The sequence below is a fragment of the Lepisma saccharinum genome, chromosome 2, assembly GCF_977018435.1.
Source record: "Lepisma saccharinum chromosome 2, izLepSacc3.1, whole genome shotgun sequence".
Lineage (NCBI taxonomy): Eukaryota > Metazoa > Arthropoda > Insecta > Zygentoma > Lepismatidae > Lepisma > Lepisma saccharinum.
Genome location: NC_139230.1, coordinates 44,989,108 through 45,007,847, shown reverse-complemented (window position 1 = coordinate 45,007,847; position 18,740 = coordinate 44,989,108). Strand labels below are relative to the sequence as shown.

Genomic DNA, 18,740 nt, shown 5'->3' with positions numbered 1-18,740 from the left:
CTTAAATTTATGCCTAATCGGTAGGGACCTTGATATTTTGTTATTTTTTTTAAAATTAGTATGTTTTCTTATTTTTTACTATACGGTGTTATTTTCCCCAAAATTCACATTTTCATTTTAGCACATTTTCTGGCAAATATCTGAAATTATACCTTCATGGTGTTTTTAAACTACTGTTTCAAATTGTAAGTCTCATGGCTTACACCTCTTCATGAGAGTTTGATATCTTGAAAGTTTTTTTTGGGAAAGTTATTTTCCATACCCCTTTATTTTATTTCATGGTGGTTGCGGTAAACGCGGTTTAAAATTACTTACGTGAAATTTAGAAGATTTCGCAATTCCGCGTTGCACAATTTAATGATTCAATCCTATTAATTTCGAAGATCCACTGTCACTGTCACAATGTAGTGACGCGGTACCATCTCCACTTCAAACGCCGTACCCTTATGTGAATGAAGACAGTGGATCTTCGAAATTAATAGGATTGAATCATTAAATTGTGCAACGCGGAATTGCGAAATCTTCTAAATTTCACGTAAGCCCTTTATTTTAATTTTAAGGTAAGGATTTTAGATAATGGAATTTTCCCCGTATATACTGAAGGGTGCATAATGACCATAAGTGGCGACGCACACAAAAAATTAAAATCAATCAATCTCACGTGACAGATACAGATATATTATGGCATCAAAAATTGGCATTATCTTTTTTTTTGACTTGTTAGTGTTACGTTTCCCAAAATTCGCGTTTTTGGTTTAGAACATTTATCTGCCAAATATACCGAAACTTAATACTCCATTGTGCTTTTAAACTATTATTTTAAATTGTAGGTCACATGGTCTATGTATTTTCGTGACAGTTTGATATGTTGGAACAGATTTTTGAGGAAGTAAAAGTAAAGTGCTCCCCTGCACTTTTCCATGAAGGTGTATAGAGGTGTGGAGTTAGGGCCCCACACTTTCTTGATCACGGCTGAAGGTGGGGGTGATGTGATCAGCACCATGCTCCTGGCTACTTTTATCCCTCAAAGTTTCCTCAAGGTACTAGCTTCATATGATTCTGGGTGGGTGCCAGAGCAGTTTGAATAGGTGGAAAACATCCCGGTTCTCCCCTGCAGGGGATCGACCCCAGGTCTCTCACATAGTAGTCACATGCCCTAACGACTGAGCTCCATTATTACTCGCTCGACAAATGATGCCGATGGTGCGCACTTAGCTTGGTAATTCAAAACACATCTCGTGCGACAAATACGAAGATGTGGCTCCTGTGTGACGGTAGATATGCACTCGATCTCCTGTTAGAACCCATCCACTTTACTCTGTGATGCAAATGGTTTTGATAGAAATTGAAAAAATCGTGGAAAATACATGATTTAATGTGTCTGTCTGAATTATTCCATGTACGTATAACTCTATAGTTTACTTTTGAGTAAAATGATGGTAAACTTGCATGTTCTATGTACACAAACATGGCCTAGAAAAGACAAGAATGTTGGATTTCATGGAATTTTTCGTTGTTTTAGGACATTTCTTTAAAAAAAAATCGCTAAAAATGCCAACAATTTGCATTTTATGCCAAATTCGCATTATTTCGATATTTCGAATGGGCAAAAAATGTGTGCAGACATCACTGCACATTCCTAAATATAACTTTGCAGCAATTACCATTTTTCACGGTTTTGGCGTTTGCGAAAAATCAATGTCCCTACTAATTGGAAATTACTTTCTGGCCACCCCTCATATAAATCAGTAGATGGAAAGTGAAAATTTAGCAGGTCTGGCAGAGAAAAGTCAATTCTTGAAGAAAGTGATTTGCTCTTATGACTGAATGATTCGAGTAAATATGATATTAAAATATTTACGTATTTATTATTAGTATTTTATTTCATAATATTGGACATTAACCTTACTCAATGAGAGATTAATGACCATCTCTCACGAGTTTACACAGACAGGACAGAGAGTGGCGTTCATTTCATTGCAATACTAGTGTTACAGTAAATTTGAGGTTGGGAGCATGCACTTGCCAATTTTTATAATGTTCACTAATGCAGATTTATGTTTCACTTTTTCGTGATAGTATTCAATATATATCCCGTTTGGTTGGATTCTTCTTGATATCTAAGAATAGTGCAATGTCATTGTAAACGTATGTTAACTTGTGTGAAGCCATTAATACATCAGGACGATGAAAGAAAACCTTTGTAAGCACTGCTACATTAAATGAGGTGAAGTGAGCCAGAAGAGTAATAAAATTCGAGCAGCATATTTGCAGTCTAAAGCTCTTTTTGTTTATGCATGCGATTTTTGTTGGATGTTGCAGTCCATGCAATTTCTGTCACATGCTGTAGTGAGATACTTTGTCGGGTGGCGATATTCGACAAAAATCGTATATATCAATGGAACCTATTTGTTTCCATGTTCCTTCAGTTTGCCCAACAAAATGCCTTACTATGACGTCGGGTTGGATGGTGCCACCTGCTCCCATCCCCTCCATCTGGTGACAAGTCCCCTTACTACTCCCATACGGACAAGCAAAAATTATAATTCAATGCATTTTCCACATAATATTTAGAGGCTTAACCTTTACTCCCCCGATGATACCATATGGTATCATGGTTCTGATTACGAAATGAATGTGCTTTTTAGATCTTCATACTCTTATGTTTGGGTGGAAACTCTGAAACAGGTCTGGAGTAAGCCTGGGAAATTCATATTGATGACCAACCTCACCCCCTCTCCGCAACATATCCATGCCACATTTCCGAACAGAGATTTACATTTTGGCTCATTATTCAACTTGTATGGCAGCCAGGAACATGAAACATGTTTCAATCTCTTTGGAAACATCCATTCTTTGAAGAGAATACTAAGGTTAGGGCCTTCTCCCTAAAATAGCGGGAGAAGAGGGGCAAACTTCAGATTTTTATGTTTTTTTCATTCAAATTCAAGGGTCATGCCCCCCCCCCCCCCCAAGACCCCTTCCTCGGTCCCGCATTCTGAATTGTATACGGTTGCATGTTCTGATGTTCTATCTGAAAAACAAAACTTATCCAAAGTAGATTGATCCGATAGTGCCCGAGTTATAACAATTTACCTCCAAAATGCAAATTACTTATTTTTCGTAAAAAAAAAAATCACATTTTGGCTTATTATTTAACTTGTATGGCACCCAAGAACATGAAAAATGTTACGTTCTCTTGAGAAATGTCCATTCTTTTAAAAGAATACTAAAGTTTACGCCCTCTACCCAAAATAGCGGGGGAAGAAGGGGCAAACTCCAGATTTTTGTTTTTTTCCATTGAAATTTGGGGGTCATGCCCCCAAGCCGCCTTCCTCGGTCCGGCATTATGAATTGTACACTGTTGCATGCTATGATGTTTTATCTGAAAAACAAAACTTATCCGAAGTAGAATGCTCCCATAGTGCCAGAGTTATAACAATTTTCCTCTAAAGAGTGTTCAAATTTAAAATACCCACCGAGAGGCCCAGTTCCTGTTCCTCTGCAGAGTTCCATAACGATATCTTTAAATAAATAAATTTAAAAAAAAGTCCATGAAGACAAAATTCCCTGACTTTTTTTGACACCTCAAATTCCCTGACTTTTCCAGTTTTCCAGGTCTGTCGCCACCCTAAGTAAGTTTGATTCAGTGAAAGCTTGTTGCATATAACAATGCCCTTTCTGCATTCTTTGGCAACGAAGATTCTGTTTGAGTGAGGGGGGGGAGAGGCAACGAGTAAACTCTCAGCAATCTTTGCACGTTGCTTGCGATTTGCATGCCAATTTTCTGTTATGTTCATCGTCCAGACAAAGAAGACTTCTTTTACTACAGGGTGAGTCAAAAGTCAGGTTACATGGGGATTTGTGTGCACCTTGAACATCAATGCATTTTTGCACACATCATTTCCAGTTCTCCAGAACGTTTTGCAGAATGTTTGGCATAATCCTACCTGCACATTGCACAATGTGTTCCTTCAGATGCTGGATGTTCTGTAGATGAGTGCCTTTAAATGACCCCAAAGGAAAAAAATCCATTGGTGTCAGGCCTGGAGACCACTCAATGGGACCATGTTAATTGGTCCATGAACCAGGAAACTAACCCGTAATAAGGAGGGGCAACATCCTTTGTGAGTACTTTTGACTCACCCTGTAGAACTCTCTGCATATTTTGTAACAGTAGGCAGCACATCAAACTTTCCATTATTGCATTCAATGTTTGTATCTCACAAGGCTAATTTGGCTATATCTGATCGATTTGGCAATGCTGCTGCCACGTGTGTAGTTGCACCAGAACGTTGAAACCAGTGTTGTGTCTGAGCTTGCAGTTGCCGGAGCATCACGTTCGTGCTAGTGAAATGCCACCGAAAATTAACCATTATTGGGAAGGGTACATTTTGGCTCTTTTCCATGCACATTCTTTGTACAACCAAATAGTGAAACAGTGTCGGGAAAATGATTTAACCATCGGAGTGACTACAGCCAAAGATATCGTGGCCAGGGAAACAAATGGTGCTCATGCAAAAACATTCCCCAACAAAAGGGGCCATTCGAGGTTGCCAGCGAAAGTGTAGCCTGAGGTACTTCGTGGAATTTGGCGAATTGCAGTCCAGGAAAATCCACCATCCCAACCCCGTGACATGGCCCAGAGGGTCAATGTGGCACAGTCCACTGTCAGCAACATCATTCGTCGCAGTCTTGACCTGCAGTGCATACGTAAGGACCAGGTTCGCAATCTCCTCCCACAACACATTGCAGAATGCAAGTTCAACTGCCGCAAACTGTACGAAAGACACTTGGCAGGGTAAAAATGGAAGACAGTTGACACATTGGATGAGGCGTACATTTATCTCATGCGTAATGGTAACATTAGGGCAATTACGTACCATGGCACCTCTGGCAAGGGACGTGCCAAGTTTTACCACCAGTGGCGAGAAAGTTTCTGGCAGAGAATCATGTTGTCGCCGGATATGGTTACGAGGGGAAGTTGGAGATACGTAAGGTGGAGAAAAACAAAGGTGAATGCTGCCTACTTCCAGGAATCCATTATGGTGCCAATCTATCGGACAGACATCCCTCATCTGTACGGAGCCAACACGAACCAGGTGTGGATCCACATGGACAAAGCATCCAGCCATACTGCTAGATCATCCTTCCAATTTTATCAGAACATGGAGCAGGAAACAGGAATCAGTGTTATGCCCTTTCATGACATTCCTGTCAAAGCCCTGATGAGTGTCCAATGGATTTCTGTGCATTCGGACTGTTAAGACAATGTCTACAACATCGCCACCCTCGCACCCACACTGGCCTATGGAAATCCTGTAAGGAGGAATGGGATGCAATTCCTATGCATGTGCTCCAATAGTTTGTTGCAGTGGAAATTGCAATGTTGGGTGATAGTCCCATACAACACCACGGTGGTGGTGGCATGGTTTTTCATAGGGTAAATACACTTTACATCTTGGTCAGATATAACCAAATCAACCTCTGTACAAACAAAAATAGCACTGGAACCAATGCTCTTGCTCATCTACTTTCTTTGCTATGAAACCTACCAATTTGGAAAAGCAATTTCAACATGACACAGTAGCAAGAAGTGACAACAATTATTCCTGGTTTTCACTCCAAGGTGGACAGCATCAATTACCAGAATTCATGGAATATGTTGGAGTAAGTCCAGCTGTGATACATGAGCTAGTCGATGGCATGCCTAGTGATTTTTACATGGCTGCAGTTGAGGATTCTACACAACAGCTGAAGTAAAAAGAAGATATGTCAGAATCATCAAGACTGCATCAGTGGGAGCCTACAACCTTGGCAGAAATGAAACTATTTTTTTAGTTTTGAGCTGTTATGTATGGTCATTTTGCAAACAAGATTAATGTCCAGAAGGCAACAGGTTAAAGTTCAGAATCATCTTAGCCAACTAATGGAGAATTTCCAGTCACCATCCTGGGGAAACTGTGTGTGTTCATGTGTCACTCATGCCTTTTCGAGGGTGGCTTGTCATGCGACAATATATGAAGCAAAAGCATCACAGATATGGAAAAAATATTTTCAAAATATGTATGGGACATGGCTACACATTTCTCTTGAAAATATATGCTGGAAAGAGTCTTCAAGTTAGAAAAACTACACTCACAGGAGTTGTGAAGTAATTATGTGAACCTCTTTTGAATGCAGAAAGAACAGCATGTACTGGAAATTCATACACAAGCATCGAACTAACTAATTGTTGGACAAAAGAAATCTTGCTGGGAACTTTCAGAAAGAAGTAACAAAAAGGGTCCCCTAAAGATGTCACCCTTAAATGCCATGTGAAAAAGAGAAAAAGAGTGACATTGTTGCGAAAGAGAGTAGTAGAGGAATCACTATCCTAAATTGGAAGAACAGGCAGAATGCGACAATGCTCTCCAAGTATTCTGACAACACAGTTGAAATTTTGGAGAGAAATGGCCAAATCATTAAGAAGCTGAAAGTAGTAGTTGATTACAATACTGGAAAATCATCAGTGAACTTCAGACCAAATGGCAGCGTATTCTTTGCCTTTTAGAAAAAGAGTGAAGTGGAGAAAATTTGCAATAGAATTGCTACTTTCAACTGCCATAGTGAATGCCCAGAACCTCTGAAAGAGAAAACTGACATGTTTTCCAGGAATAAATTGCCAAAACACTTTTATTTGCACTCAACTTCCCATATATTGTCATTCTAGCATTATGGGCATCATTGTTATACTTGTGATTGACAGCGAACTAGGAGCAACAAAGTGCAAGCCACATGTTTCAGTCATAATAACCAACATCGTGTGCACCCGTTTCAGACATTAAGACTGACGTGGCATTGAACGTGTTAATACACGTTCCTTCTCATTTTGATGAAGATTCAATATGTCTATATACAGTGGGACCCTGATTGTATGTTCCAAATTTTACATTTTCCCTATATATTGTATGTTTCCAATCTCGGGTCCTCCTGAAAAAAAAATATATTCAACTGTATTTTATTTTACACATCAATACTTGGAAGTTTATAATTGAGGTTTTCCTGAACACACAAATTAAAAGTACACTAGCATTTTGTAGGTTTGGTGTGTATTATTCACAATTCCAGAATATAATAAGACATTAAAAATTAATGTTAAAAACTGTACTTACGTATGCGAGTTGTGCAGGAAAGGCCGAACCTGCAAGTTCTATATAGTGATACACACAGGTTTTTTAGTATTTTAACGTTTTTAACATGAGAATAGGTTAATTGTGCAAGTTTTTAGTGAATGATGAGCTTTTTATATACGTCTAGGGAGGGGATATATCTTAAATGTATCCACACCAACACTTGTCCACAATTCTTTTATTACATTTCGACATGGTACTATGCTAAGTACCTAGTTTTTTCATACGAACCTGAAGCAGGAGATAGATAATCTCCGAAACGTAGTTCTAAAAAAAGAAAAATAGGTACAACATACTCTCATACGTAAGTACAGTTTGTAACATATTTTTTTATTAAAAGTACACTTGCCATGTTTCCAAATTTCCTTACCTTTTCCTCTTTATCCCTCATTGCAGATTCTGCTTCACTTCTTATGTATGATATTTTGGTTTGAAGCCTGAGATTCTCCTCACAGAGGAGAGACATGGTCTCGCGCAGTCCCCTAAAGAAAAATGATCATTGAGATTTTCAGAAATGGTTTAGCCTTCGTGTATTGGTCACATCACTTATCATAATATTCTACCATCTTATGTATGGAGAGTTGGATCAAACTATTCAGGGCAAAAAACTTGAAGGGAGAGAAAGAGAGGGAGAGTAAGCTTGTGCGTGTATGTATTTCTCTCGGGGTGAGGGTGTTCTGCAAACTGTATGATATCAGTACAGTTTGAGAAAAATGTAAAGCTGGAACATAAGTTTGGTAAAACATAAAATCAAGACAAACACATACTTACTGAACACGACACTCTGCCTATACCTGAGTGATGGAATTTATGGAGCAAGATATAAATTACAGCATGTATAATCACAACAGAATGTCTCTATATTGAAAACAAAACCCTTCAGTTATTGTGCAAAAGCATAGGTGCTGTGACACTAGATTTTCTTGTAGGATGTACAATAAAACCCTAATATATGTGTCTGATGTCTACAGCTAAGAAACTGTAAAATGTTAGTATGTAGGCAAACACATAAAACAAAAAATTGCAACTCCACTATAATTGTACAACACTCTATTAAGCCTGAAAGATACCATAAATACGTGATCCAAAACCCATGTCTGTATTGCAAAAAAAAAAAAAAATTTAATTTCATTTAACCATTGATTTTGTCAATGTTTTCCTTAGTGTAAGTATTCCACGGTCATATGAGAACACCCAGTCTACCAGTCTGCATTATTTAAGACCAATATTGTGTGGCAAAGTGGATGAGTTTGTTTTACTTTATCAGAATTCTGACTTTTGCATAATTCCCAAGATTTTCAGATTGTGTGAAAGTGTATTTTGGTACACTTCACAGACTCCAAAAAAGTATCATTTGATGCACAAATGATTAAATGTGGTATTGATATGTCTAATGCAGATATTATCAACAGCTTCAAGTAATTCCAATGATAGGATTCCATTGATTCTTTGACATAGTACACTTCTGTTCGCAAAAAGTGGCACACTCTTTTGAGTTGGAAGTCCAGCTTCATGGCTGGAAGTACAGCTGAAGTAAGTGTTCGGAAATCAGCAATGTTGCTCACTATCAATCAATCTAATCATATGCAGGGAATTTTGTGTCTCTCAGACTCAAAGAAAAGGGCTAACAGAAAGATTGCAGCGTAAATATTAATGAACTGGATTTTCCACGTTTACAATAACAGTAATGTAAATGTGAAATATTCCTGAAATTTATTTTAAAAAGAAATTCATTTTTTATGATTGTGACAAAGTTTATCACAATTCGTTAGAATGTGAGGGCCCCAGGTTCAAATTTGGCCGCTGTTGCAATTCATGAAAATGATGGGGAAAAAAATCTTTCGGAAATAGTGTTATCCTAGTCCAGGAGAAGGCTTGAAGAATAAATAAACCCCTTCCCCATACACTTTGGCAAACAGAAACGCAAAGTTGGCACTGAAAAGGCGATGGAGAAAAATAATAGAAATCATAAAGGAAGAAGAGTTTATGTCACAGCCAGGGGGGCACATGAGAGTGAGAGGAGGTACCCAACCCCCCCCCCCCCCACATCAGGCTATTAAAAATAAGCAAATGGTTGTAATCTCATTTAATTTTAACAGTAAATTGAATTTTTGTAAAATAAAATTTGTTGGGCTTTACTTGTCTTACATGTGCACGTTGGTTTCGTAATGGAGAATAAAAATAGAATTGTGACCCCCGTAAAATTCTTACTGAATGAATGAATGTCTCTGTAGATTCCAGAATAATGACTCTTCATTTTGAAATAAATAGTTTAAAATAAAAAAGTTATGTGCCGTTGGATAATGAGATTCGTTGTCACATAGCAGAATCTGCTATATTGACGGAAACTAGAAAACTGTTGTCATTTAGGGTTGCAAGCACTAACCTTCCACAAAGCACCATTTCCCAAAGTTTTCATTAATTTTCATGCACAAGCTTCACTTGTATATTGTCAGCAATGTGTACAGCTTATAAACCCTATCTGATGAAGCGTATTGCTTTCAAATTAATGTAATTAGCGAGAAGGGACATCAAAATTTCGAGCTGGACAGGAAAAGATGCAATCTTATGGATAAATTACTCGAATAGCTTGGTTTCTTCATTGTGGCTTGTGGCCATGTCGAATAAAGGCCAGCTTTGTAAGCTGAAATACTAGGTTCGAGTCCTCATGTCTCCAAAATATTTTTTCTTACCAAATGGGTGCTACATAATGTATTTTATTCTCGTCACACCAATTGTAGCCTGAAACTTTGTTATTGTTTTTGTGCCAATAAGAAAATACGTATTGAAACTATTACTCGTTCAGAGAATGTGACTTACTCGAGACTACTTGAAATTAAGATATTTTAGTTGCTCCTAAGCCTTGATATTTAAAACAAGTTCTAAAATTGAAGATTGTTGTTTGATAAAACACACCGTTAATATTCTCAAGAAGAAAACCACTAAAATTAAATGAGTAAGTTGTGAGGAATGTCAGCAGATGTATTTTAAGATGTTCCGTCATTCACATGTCACTATCCTAGTTTTATACATTGATAGATATTTACAAGTGACCCACTCAATGAATGCTCGCACCTTAAGAGTAATTTTCAGATGTGAAAGAAAGAAAGCCTGGTAAAAATTGTAATGTCAAGACGTGCGCAGATTGTATATGTTATTATCAGAAACAAACAGAATTAATCAGTAACTACAATTATTTACCTAAACATTACTCATATGGCACTTAGAATAGAGATGTCAGATATGTATTTTGGATAATTAGCTGGTTGAATTATTCTTCTTATATTATACTTATTATACTTCTGCTTTTGAGGCTCAATTTTAGCGACACAGCTGAATCCGGACTGCAATCTAATATTAATAGCAATACAACCAATGAAGTATAGAGAGATGAAAGGGACAATTGTGTCGTTTCCATCATTCACATTATACTATGCAGGTAACGTCTGGGGTATCTTATCGTATGAATTGGTTTTAAGTAAATTCGACATTACATTCCACGGAATGTTTGTTTCCTTTTTACGAACTATCTGAATAAAAGCTTCCTCTTGTGTGTTGGCTTTCGCGGAAGCTGCTTTAGACTGCCAAGGTCAGGTATTCGCATTGTTCGAGTAAGGTAAGCACTAGTGACGTAGTCACGTGAACCTGACAATCCAGCTGTTTCTTCTCGGCTACTGAGAAGCAGAAACAATTAATTTTGCTTTGGTATAAATTAACAAACTGCAAGGGTCACGAGTTCGAACCCTGTCATAAGAATTTTTTTCTTCTCTTTATTTACGTGGTAAACAGTGAAGTGTAGCAAGATTCGAAAGTAGTTTTTGATATTTCGGTTTATTTAAGCCATCGATGTATAATATGTAATTTCCAAAACCGCCAACGTTCCATTCAATAGCAAACATTCAGATGTCAAAACATATGGTGCTAACGGGTAACCTATGTTTCTGCACTTTTAGAGATTACATAGAGAAGGAAAAATTATACATTTATTTCAAATATCTCTTGATGTTTACAGGGGCACGTGGCAAAGTGATGTTTTTTCAAAACGTGTCAAAAGTCTGTTGATATGTCACACTCACGCTCGGGACAGGAATCACAGTTGCAAGTGAGAACTGAACCACTATGTGTCTGCCACCTGCTATCACACCCAGAGACACTCTATTACAAGGGGACTAATTTACAACACAACATACAAAAGTCACTCTCTCATGTCATGAAATTTATCAATTTCTAATTTAGCTCACAATTAAGCTGGAGAACTATAAAATTAACTCTGCCAAAAAAAAATCATTTTCCAACAACATAAAAATCAAATAATCCACATTTCTAGATAAAAAGAGACAGGCAAACTTTCCATCCTGTTTATGAATTATATAGTCGCCGAAAATAGTGCTTTCTTTTTAAACGAATACTACTATACTTTTTCCGTGCTTAGAAGTGACTGCACTGTAAACACAAGGGCAAAGGTATTACTCCGCCAGGCTTCAGCGATTGGATGATCGTAAAGCTTCTGCTGCTTCCACCACGTGTGAGAGAAAGTTGGCGTGAAAGCAATGTTACAAGCTACGAGAAATTAAATAAAAAGGAAAACTATAACTATTCACAAGATAAGCTGAACTTCTGTACTTAAGAATTTAATTTGAAGATATAAAAGTGTTCTACTTGCCTAAGAAGAGTCAGATAGAAAGTCTATTCCTTCCATAGATTCCTCCTCTTCACTGCTGGTGCCGCCGCTACTGCTATCAGCTGGATTGATAACAAGTCTGTCAACAACCGTGTCGCACATGTAATCTGATTCCCAGAAGCGTTCCTCTTCTTTCTCCACATGGCGTATAAACGATTTCCACATTTCAGCAGTTACCAGCCTAATACCATCATGAAGCAAAGTTCTGACATCATTCAATTTGAATGTTTTATTGTTCCAAGCAACATGACCCTTTACCTGGCTCCAAACGTGCTCTATAGGATTCAGGACACAATGATAAGGGTGGAGTCTTAACACCTTGTGGCCTTCCTGCTCAGCCATTGAATCCACAACAAACTTATCATAAACGTGGTGAATGTTAGCCTCTTTTATCTCGTTTATGAGTTCATCTTTCACCATGTTTGGCCTGCGTTCAATACCTTTTGCATCCATTCATTCAATAATATCATGTTTAAGCCACTGCTTGTTAGGAATACGTTCCAACTTAACACAGTGATAGGATGCATTATCTAATATGATCACACTGTTCTGTGAAAGGAGAGGTAAAATTTTCTTTAACCAGTTTTTAAAAACGTTACCTGTCATTTCTTCATGATAATCTACAGTTTTTTTAGATTCCATAATGAATTCCCCACCCTCTAAAAATCCATCTTCACTTCCAATATGCAATACAATGGTGTGACGAGAATAAAATACATTATGTAGCACCCATCTGGTAAGAAAAAATATTTTGGAGACACGGGGACTCGAACCTAGTATTTCAGCTTACAAAGCTGGCCTTTATTCGACATGGCCACAAGCCACAATCAAGAAACCAAGCTATTCGAGTAATTTATCCATAAGATTGCATCTTTTCCTGTCCAGCTCGAAATTTTGATGTCCCTTCTCGATAATTACATTAATTTGAAAGCAATACGCTTCATCAGATAGGGTTTATAAGCTGTACACATTGCTGACAATATACAAGTGAAGCTTGTGCATGAAAATTAATAAAAACTTTGGGAAATGGTGCTTTGTGGAAGGTTAGTGTTTTCAACCCAAAATGACAACCGTTCTCTAGTTTCCGTCAATATAGCAGATTCTGCTATGTGACAACGAATCTCATTATCCAACGACACATAACTTTTTTATTTTAAACTATTTATTTCAAAATGAAGAGTCATTATTCTGGAATCTATGGAGACATTCATTCATTCAGTACAAATTTTACAAGAGTCACAATTCTATTTTTGTTCTCCATTACAAAACCAACGTGCACATGTAAAACAAGTAAAGCACGACAAATTTTATTTTACAAAAATTCCATTTACTGTTAAAATTAAATGAGATGACAACCATTTACTTATTTTTAATAGCCTGATGTGGGGGCAGGTACCTCCTCTCACTCTCATGTGCCCCCCTGGCTGTGACATAAACTCTTCTTCCTTTATGATTTCTATTATTTTTTCCCATCGCCTTTTCAGTGCCAACTTTGCGTTTCTGTTTGCCAAAGTGTATGGGGAAGGGGTTTATTTATTCTTCAAGCCTTCTCCTGGACTAGGATAACACTATTTCCGAGATATTTTTTTCCCATCATTTTCATGAATTGCAACAGCGGCCAAATTCGAACCTGGGGCCCTCGCATTCTAATGAATTGTGATAACTACTTTGTCACAAACATAAAAAATGCATTTCTTTTTAAAAAAAAAATTCAGGAATATTTCACATTTACATTACTGTTATTGTAAACATGGAAAATCCAGTTCATTAATATTTACGCTGCAATCTTTCTGTTAGCCCTTTTCTTTGAGTCTGATAGACACAAAATTCCCTGCATATGATTAAATTGATTGATAGTAAGCAACACTGCTGCTTTCCGAACACTTACTTCGGCTGTACTTCCGACCACGAAGCTGGACTTCAACTCAAACGAGTGTGCCAGTTTTTGTGAACAGAAGTGTACATGATCAAGAACAAGGCCACCTAAATTATGGTAGACCAAGGATCTCTGCTTTCTACCTTACTACTGATAACATGTAATTTTATTTTCAGGCTTTACTTTTGTACAATTAAAATGTAATATGGCCTGTGTCAAATTGCTGAAGTAATAGTTTAGCGATGAAGACAAAAAAAAAAAAAAATATAGACAACCCTGGTCAATAAAAATATTTGTAATGTAGTATGTTATTTAGTGTACCAAATGTGTACTGAAATATGAATATTTTTTAAAAATTATTCATTATATAAAACAGCCGCTATATTCTACTAATATACAGTGGAGGAAAACAAACATACTTCCCCCATAGTGTTAAAGTATTTTAGTGTTTTTCTACCAATGTATATGGTATTTCTCATGTAATAAGATATTAAAATATGAGCAAACACATGTTTCGATCTGCATTTAATGGATTTACCTAACTTCATCTTCTAGCTCCTGTCTGTGTTTCACTTCCTCGTGAAGCTCAAAATCTTTTTCCTGTAGTTCATTTTGCCTCCATGCCAATTCCTTGCCCCTCAAGCTCATACTCCTCTCAAACTGTTCAGCTAAGTTCTGTACTTCCTGGGATAAGAAACGTGTAAATAAGTCTCTGATTTTTACAATTAATAAACCAAACAAAAAATAATAAACCATTTTTACAATAAATTCCAGTCTTATGATAGGTTGGTGTTTATACATTCAGAGAAGTATCAGATATATATAGATTCATTGGTGAAATTCCCAATTAATTTTCCAATCCAGTATTTCTGCTCAATAGCTTGCTTCAACAGTTTTGCAATTTGTTATTTTTATAAATATTTTTAACACTGAAAAAATTATTACAATTATCAGAAATTTTACCAATATTGATTCAGTTGTTGTATCAAGTCCACATTATATGTAGTAAGGCTAATCATTACTGACCCTAAAGTTTAAAGTGGAATCCAAACCACTATATGCCTCCACTAGGAATCGAACCCAGGACCCCATGATTACAAGGCGACGATGCTACCACCATGCTATCAGGGAGGCCAGAAATGTTACCAAATAAATGATAGCCTGGTATGCCTACATAACCCCTTACAGAAAAAGTATCGATTAATCTGCCATACCCTTATTTCACCTTAGGGCTCATTTATATCAGTGCTTAATACGTGATGTTAACCTCATTTATATCAGTGCTTAAGACGTGATGTTAACCTCATTTATATCTTGCTTAAGACGTGATGCCATGTTAACATCAATTTGTAACAAAATGATGAAAGGCTCCTAGCACAATCTACATGCACGTTCTGAATGTTTCCTTTGATGTATTCATCATCATCATGTTAATATGGTGTCAGAACTGCAATGTTTTAATTGTACAAATGAGACCTCACTTGAGTATGCAAAACAGTATGATTAACAAGCCCTAAAACAATTTCTAACATTTGTGTTACACAACTTTCATACCTTGCTTGATTTTCATTCTTGAAAGCAGGAAACACAATATAGGGCATTTCCATGTCAAATCAACCAGTACATAAACCTTTGATGATATGGACTTGGCTAAATTTGGTACATATGAAATATATTTTAAAAAATTGAATTTTTCCTGTTGCAGATTTGAGACTTCAAATTTTGATAATTGACAAAGCTGATCCAAAAACTCCTGACAACAGTTTAAATTAAATTTAAACCTGTTTAAACTACAGGACTGGGCATGGCCTCATTTTAAAACTTATGGAAAAGGCTTTCATTTGATATGTAACAATCTTGGCTTATTGAACCAATTTCTTTTCAAAAATTTCATTTTACAATTTACAAAAACTGAAATTTTCAAATTATAAACTTGATACACACCCACTGAAGGCAGAATCAGAATTTCAGAATGGCATTTTTCTAGTATCATATGAAACAAATTTTTTTGCAGGTCAAGTAATTTAAGTTACCATATTTTACAAACCCAACCAATATGTGAATACAGAAGGATGCATACATAACCACCTAAGAAATACAGGAGCACACATAAACAACTGCTTAGTGATAAAATATATGAGGCTTGTGTCATTTACTCTTGCATCAGTTAGTATGTTCTATTGGTGACTCTTACTGGGCCCATTGTGCAAAGAATGGCATGTCCTGAGATCTTAAGAAGATAAGTGATGCTTCTGGCCAACATGGATGCAAGGAGGAGATCTCCACTTAACATTTTACATCATTTTTCGAAAGTACACATCCCACCCACCCATTAATTGGCAGTGTGTGCACAAGCAACAAGAACTGTGAGTAAAGAGAACATTTTCAACATCTGCATCATCTTAAACGCAATGTACCAAAGTTTCTTCAGATGCAGAAAATACTTCAGTCTCCACCTTTCCTGTGCTTGCAGGCATCAATTCATGAACTTTCTAAGTCCCTATTACAGTTGTAGCTTCATCAATCCATGTCTGTAAAGGTTTCTCTTCATAGTGAGAAAGTTAGTAATGGAATATTCTCTGGCCACCACTGAAATAGCTGAAGATGCATCAACAATTTGGTATGAAAGAGGGTTCTGTGGGATAGTTTTGGTTGCCAGCCTCTTTACTCTCCCTCCAACATTATCACATACTCCCTTAAAAATGCCACCCAGCATCAATGTTATCAAAATCTCCACAATAACTGCACTAATTTCCAAAGTTTTTGTAGTTTCCACACTGTTGAACAAAGAGAAAATCGATATGCTTTCTTTTGGTTTTGCAGAAAACCAGCTTTCAAAAAATCTGAAAGCTTTGTTCGGAAAACTTGAACAAGGCTTGTGTTGTGAATCAAACAGTATGAAATTAAGACATAACACTTGTTACAGAACACCTAATCCTCTACAAAGGCTGTTTCTTGTAGTCAAGTTTCCATGCCTAGGATCAGACGAGAACAAAATTCCACTCTCCTCCATTAATTTGCTTGCTTTCCTGGAAATGTAATTACTCAAACTAAACTCTTTTTCAGTTCATACACATGAGCAACTTGTTGGTTGGGTTTAGTTTATTTTACTTTGTTTTTGTATTACTTTTGGCTTTTTGCAAATATGAGGATGAGTGATGCTATGATGAACTTGATGAAGGGCCACTCACAAAGAACAGTCATGTCCAAGAGGGGATTCAAAACTGGGACCACTGCGACATGGATTATTGTGCTACCCACACCACCATGGAGGTTGGCAAGCAGCTTCTTTTTTTAGAAAAACAGTCAAAATAAATCAATCTTTCACTTTTATTTGCAGTTTTAAATCTGCACAAGTTGCTCAAGGATTTCTTAATCTGCATTCTTACAATCACATTCATTTTCTTCAACTTTATCACCATCTGAATTTAAAAATTATTTGGATAAGTACTTTTCATTTTCTCTAGCTTTTCTCTGCAATATGTTTTTAGAATTCACTTTCTTTTTACTTACTGGAGACTCGCCAAGAGAGATCAAAAGGCATTCAAGGAGCTGAAGCCTGTACCAACATCCATAAATTTTGAATTAATGTTACTAACATTATCTAACTCTGAAGGATTTTCTCTTTCAGGACTGATAGTTTGCTTTTCATTCCTTAACTGAATCTACAAGAAGTGAATATTTTCAGGTTCTCTTCAATTTCCGCAATTTAAAGAAATCATCCAATCTGCCACATTGCTCAGATTTATGGAAAGTAAGTATCTCGCAATTCATAGCACAGATATTAACTGGCAGCTACCTCACAATGGATCTATGTGGCCAAGGAAGCATAGAAGGGCAAGAAAGGAAGGACTCAAATTTGAGCACCAACTTGTATCTCAGTGATGATATCAAAGAGATAACACTTTGAAATTGTGAAAGTAAATGTTAATTTTTTTTAAAAACCTACTCACCTGCAGTTGAAACAGGTCTCTTGATAATTGTATTTAAAGCTGTGGCAGTGAGCAGTTTGGGGGCAATTTTGTAATTTTTCAAAATACAATAATTCAAAAATTGGCAAAGGGAAACTTTGAAAAGTTTTAGATGTAACAGAATAGTACACACAAACACATTCATATATATATATATATAAATCAAAGAAGGTAAAAGGAAACACTCACCGGACAGTAGAAAAATTCAAAATTTTCGCTAATTTCATAGCATCATCGGTGTGAGGAGAAATAGACAGAACCGGAAGTTGGGGCACTGCAGAGTTGCCAGGTGGGTGAAGTGTTAAGGCGCTGTCCCCTGAGGGCCAGAGAGAATGGAATGGCTTTTTTGGTGTGGAACGGGTGGGAGCTGGAGAAGTGTAGGTATTGCATGTGGTTGGTGGGTTTTATGTGGATGGAGGTAGTCAGGTGTCCTCCCTCGATGTGCACGTCCACATCCAGGAAGGTGATCTGGTTGGGGGAGTGCGTCCAGGTGAATTTTAGGGAATGGAAGTTTTTGGGTTCTCCATGCATCCAGAGCATGAAGATGTCATCGATGAAGCGGAGCCAGAGGAAGGGTTGGGTAGCCAAAAACTCTTGCTCAAGTTTGCCCATGAAGAGGTTCGCATAGGATGGGGCCATTCTGGTACCCATGGCTGTACCTCGGATCTGTAGGAAATTTTGGTTTTCAAAGGTGAAGTTGTTACAAGTGAGGACAAGGTGGGCTAGGTGGGTCAGAAAGTTGGTGCTGGGGTTGTGAGGTTTGGGTCTGCTATTGAGATAGAATTCTATGGAGCGGAGGCCATGGGAGTGAGGTATGTTGGTGTAGAGGGAAGTGACATCGATGGTGGCAAGGATGGTATTTAGGGGCAATGGTGGAAGGGTGCTGATTTTCTGGAGGAAGTTGTTGGTGTCACTGAGGTAGGAGGGCAGAGCTTTCACAAGAGGCTGGAGATGGGAGTCAACAAAGGCTGAGATTCTTTCTGTGGGTGAGTTATAGCTGGACACAATGGGTCTACCAGGGTTGCCAGGTTTGTAGATTT

At 37.3% G+C, this 18,740-nt stretch overlaps 1 protein-coding gene across 1 annotated transcript in view; it reads right to left on the bottom strand.

The window, feature by feature from the left end:
* Positions 1–18,740, bottom strand: part of LOC145981929 (uncharacterized) — a 93,693-nt gene that overhangs the window by 25,437 nt on the left and 49,516 nt on the right. The window contains exons 5-6 of the mRNA XM_083115427.1: positions 14,268–14,413; positions 7,543–7,654 (exon numbers count right to left, since the gene is read on the bottom strand). Coding sequence (XP_082971553.1) covers positions 7,543–7,654; positions 14,268–14,413 — 258 coding nt within the window. The remainder of the gene's footprint in view (positions 1–7,542; positions 7,655–14,267; positions 14,414–18,740) is intronic.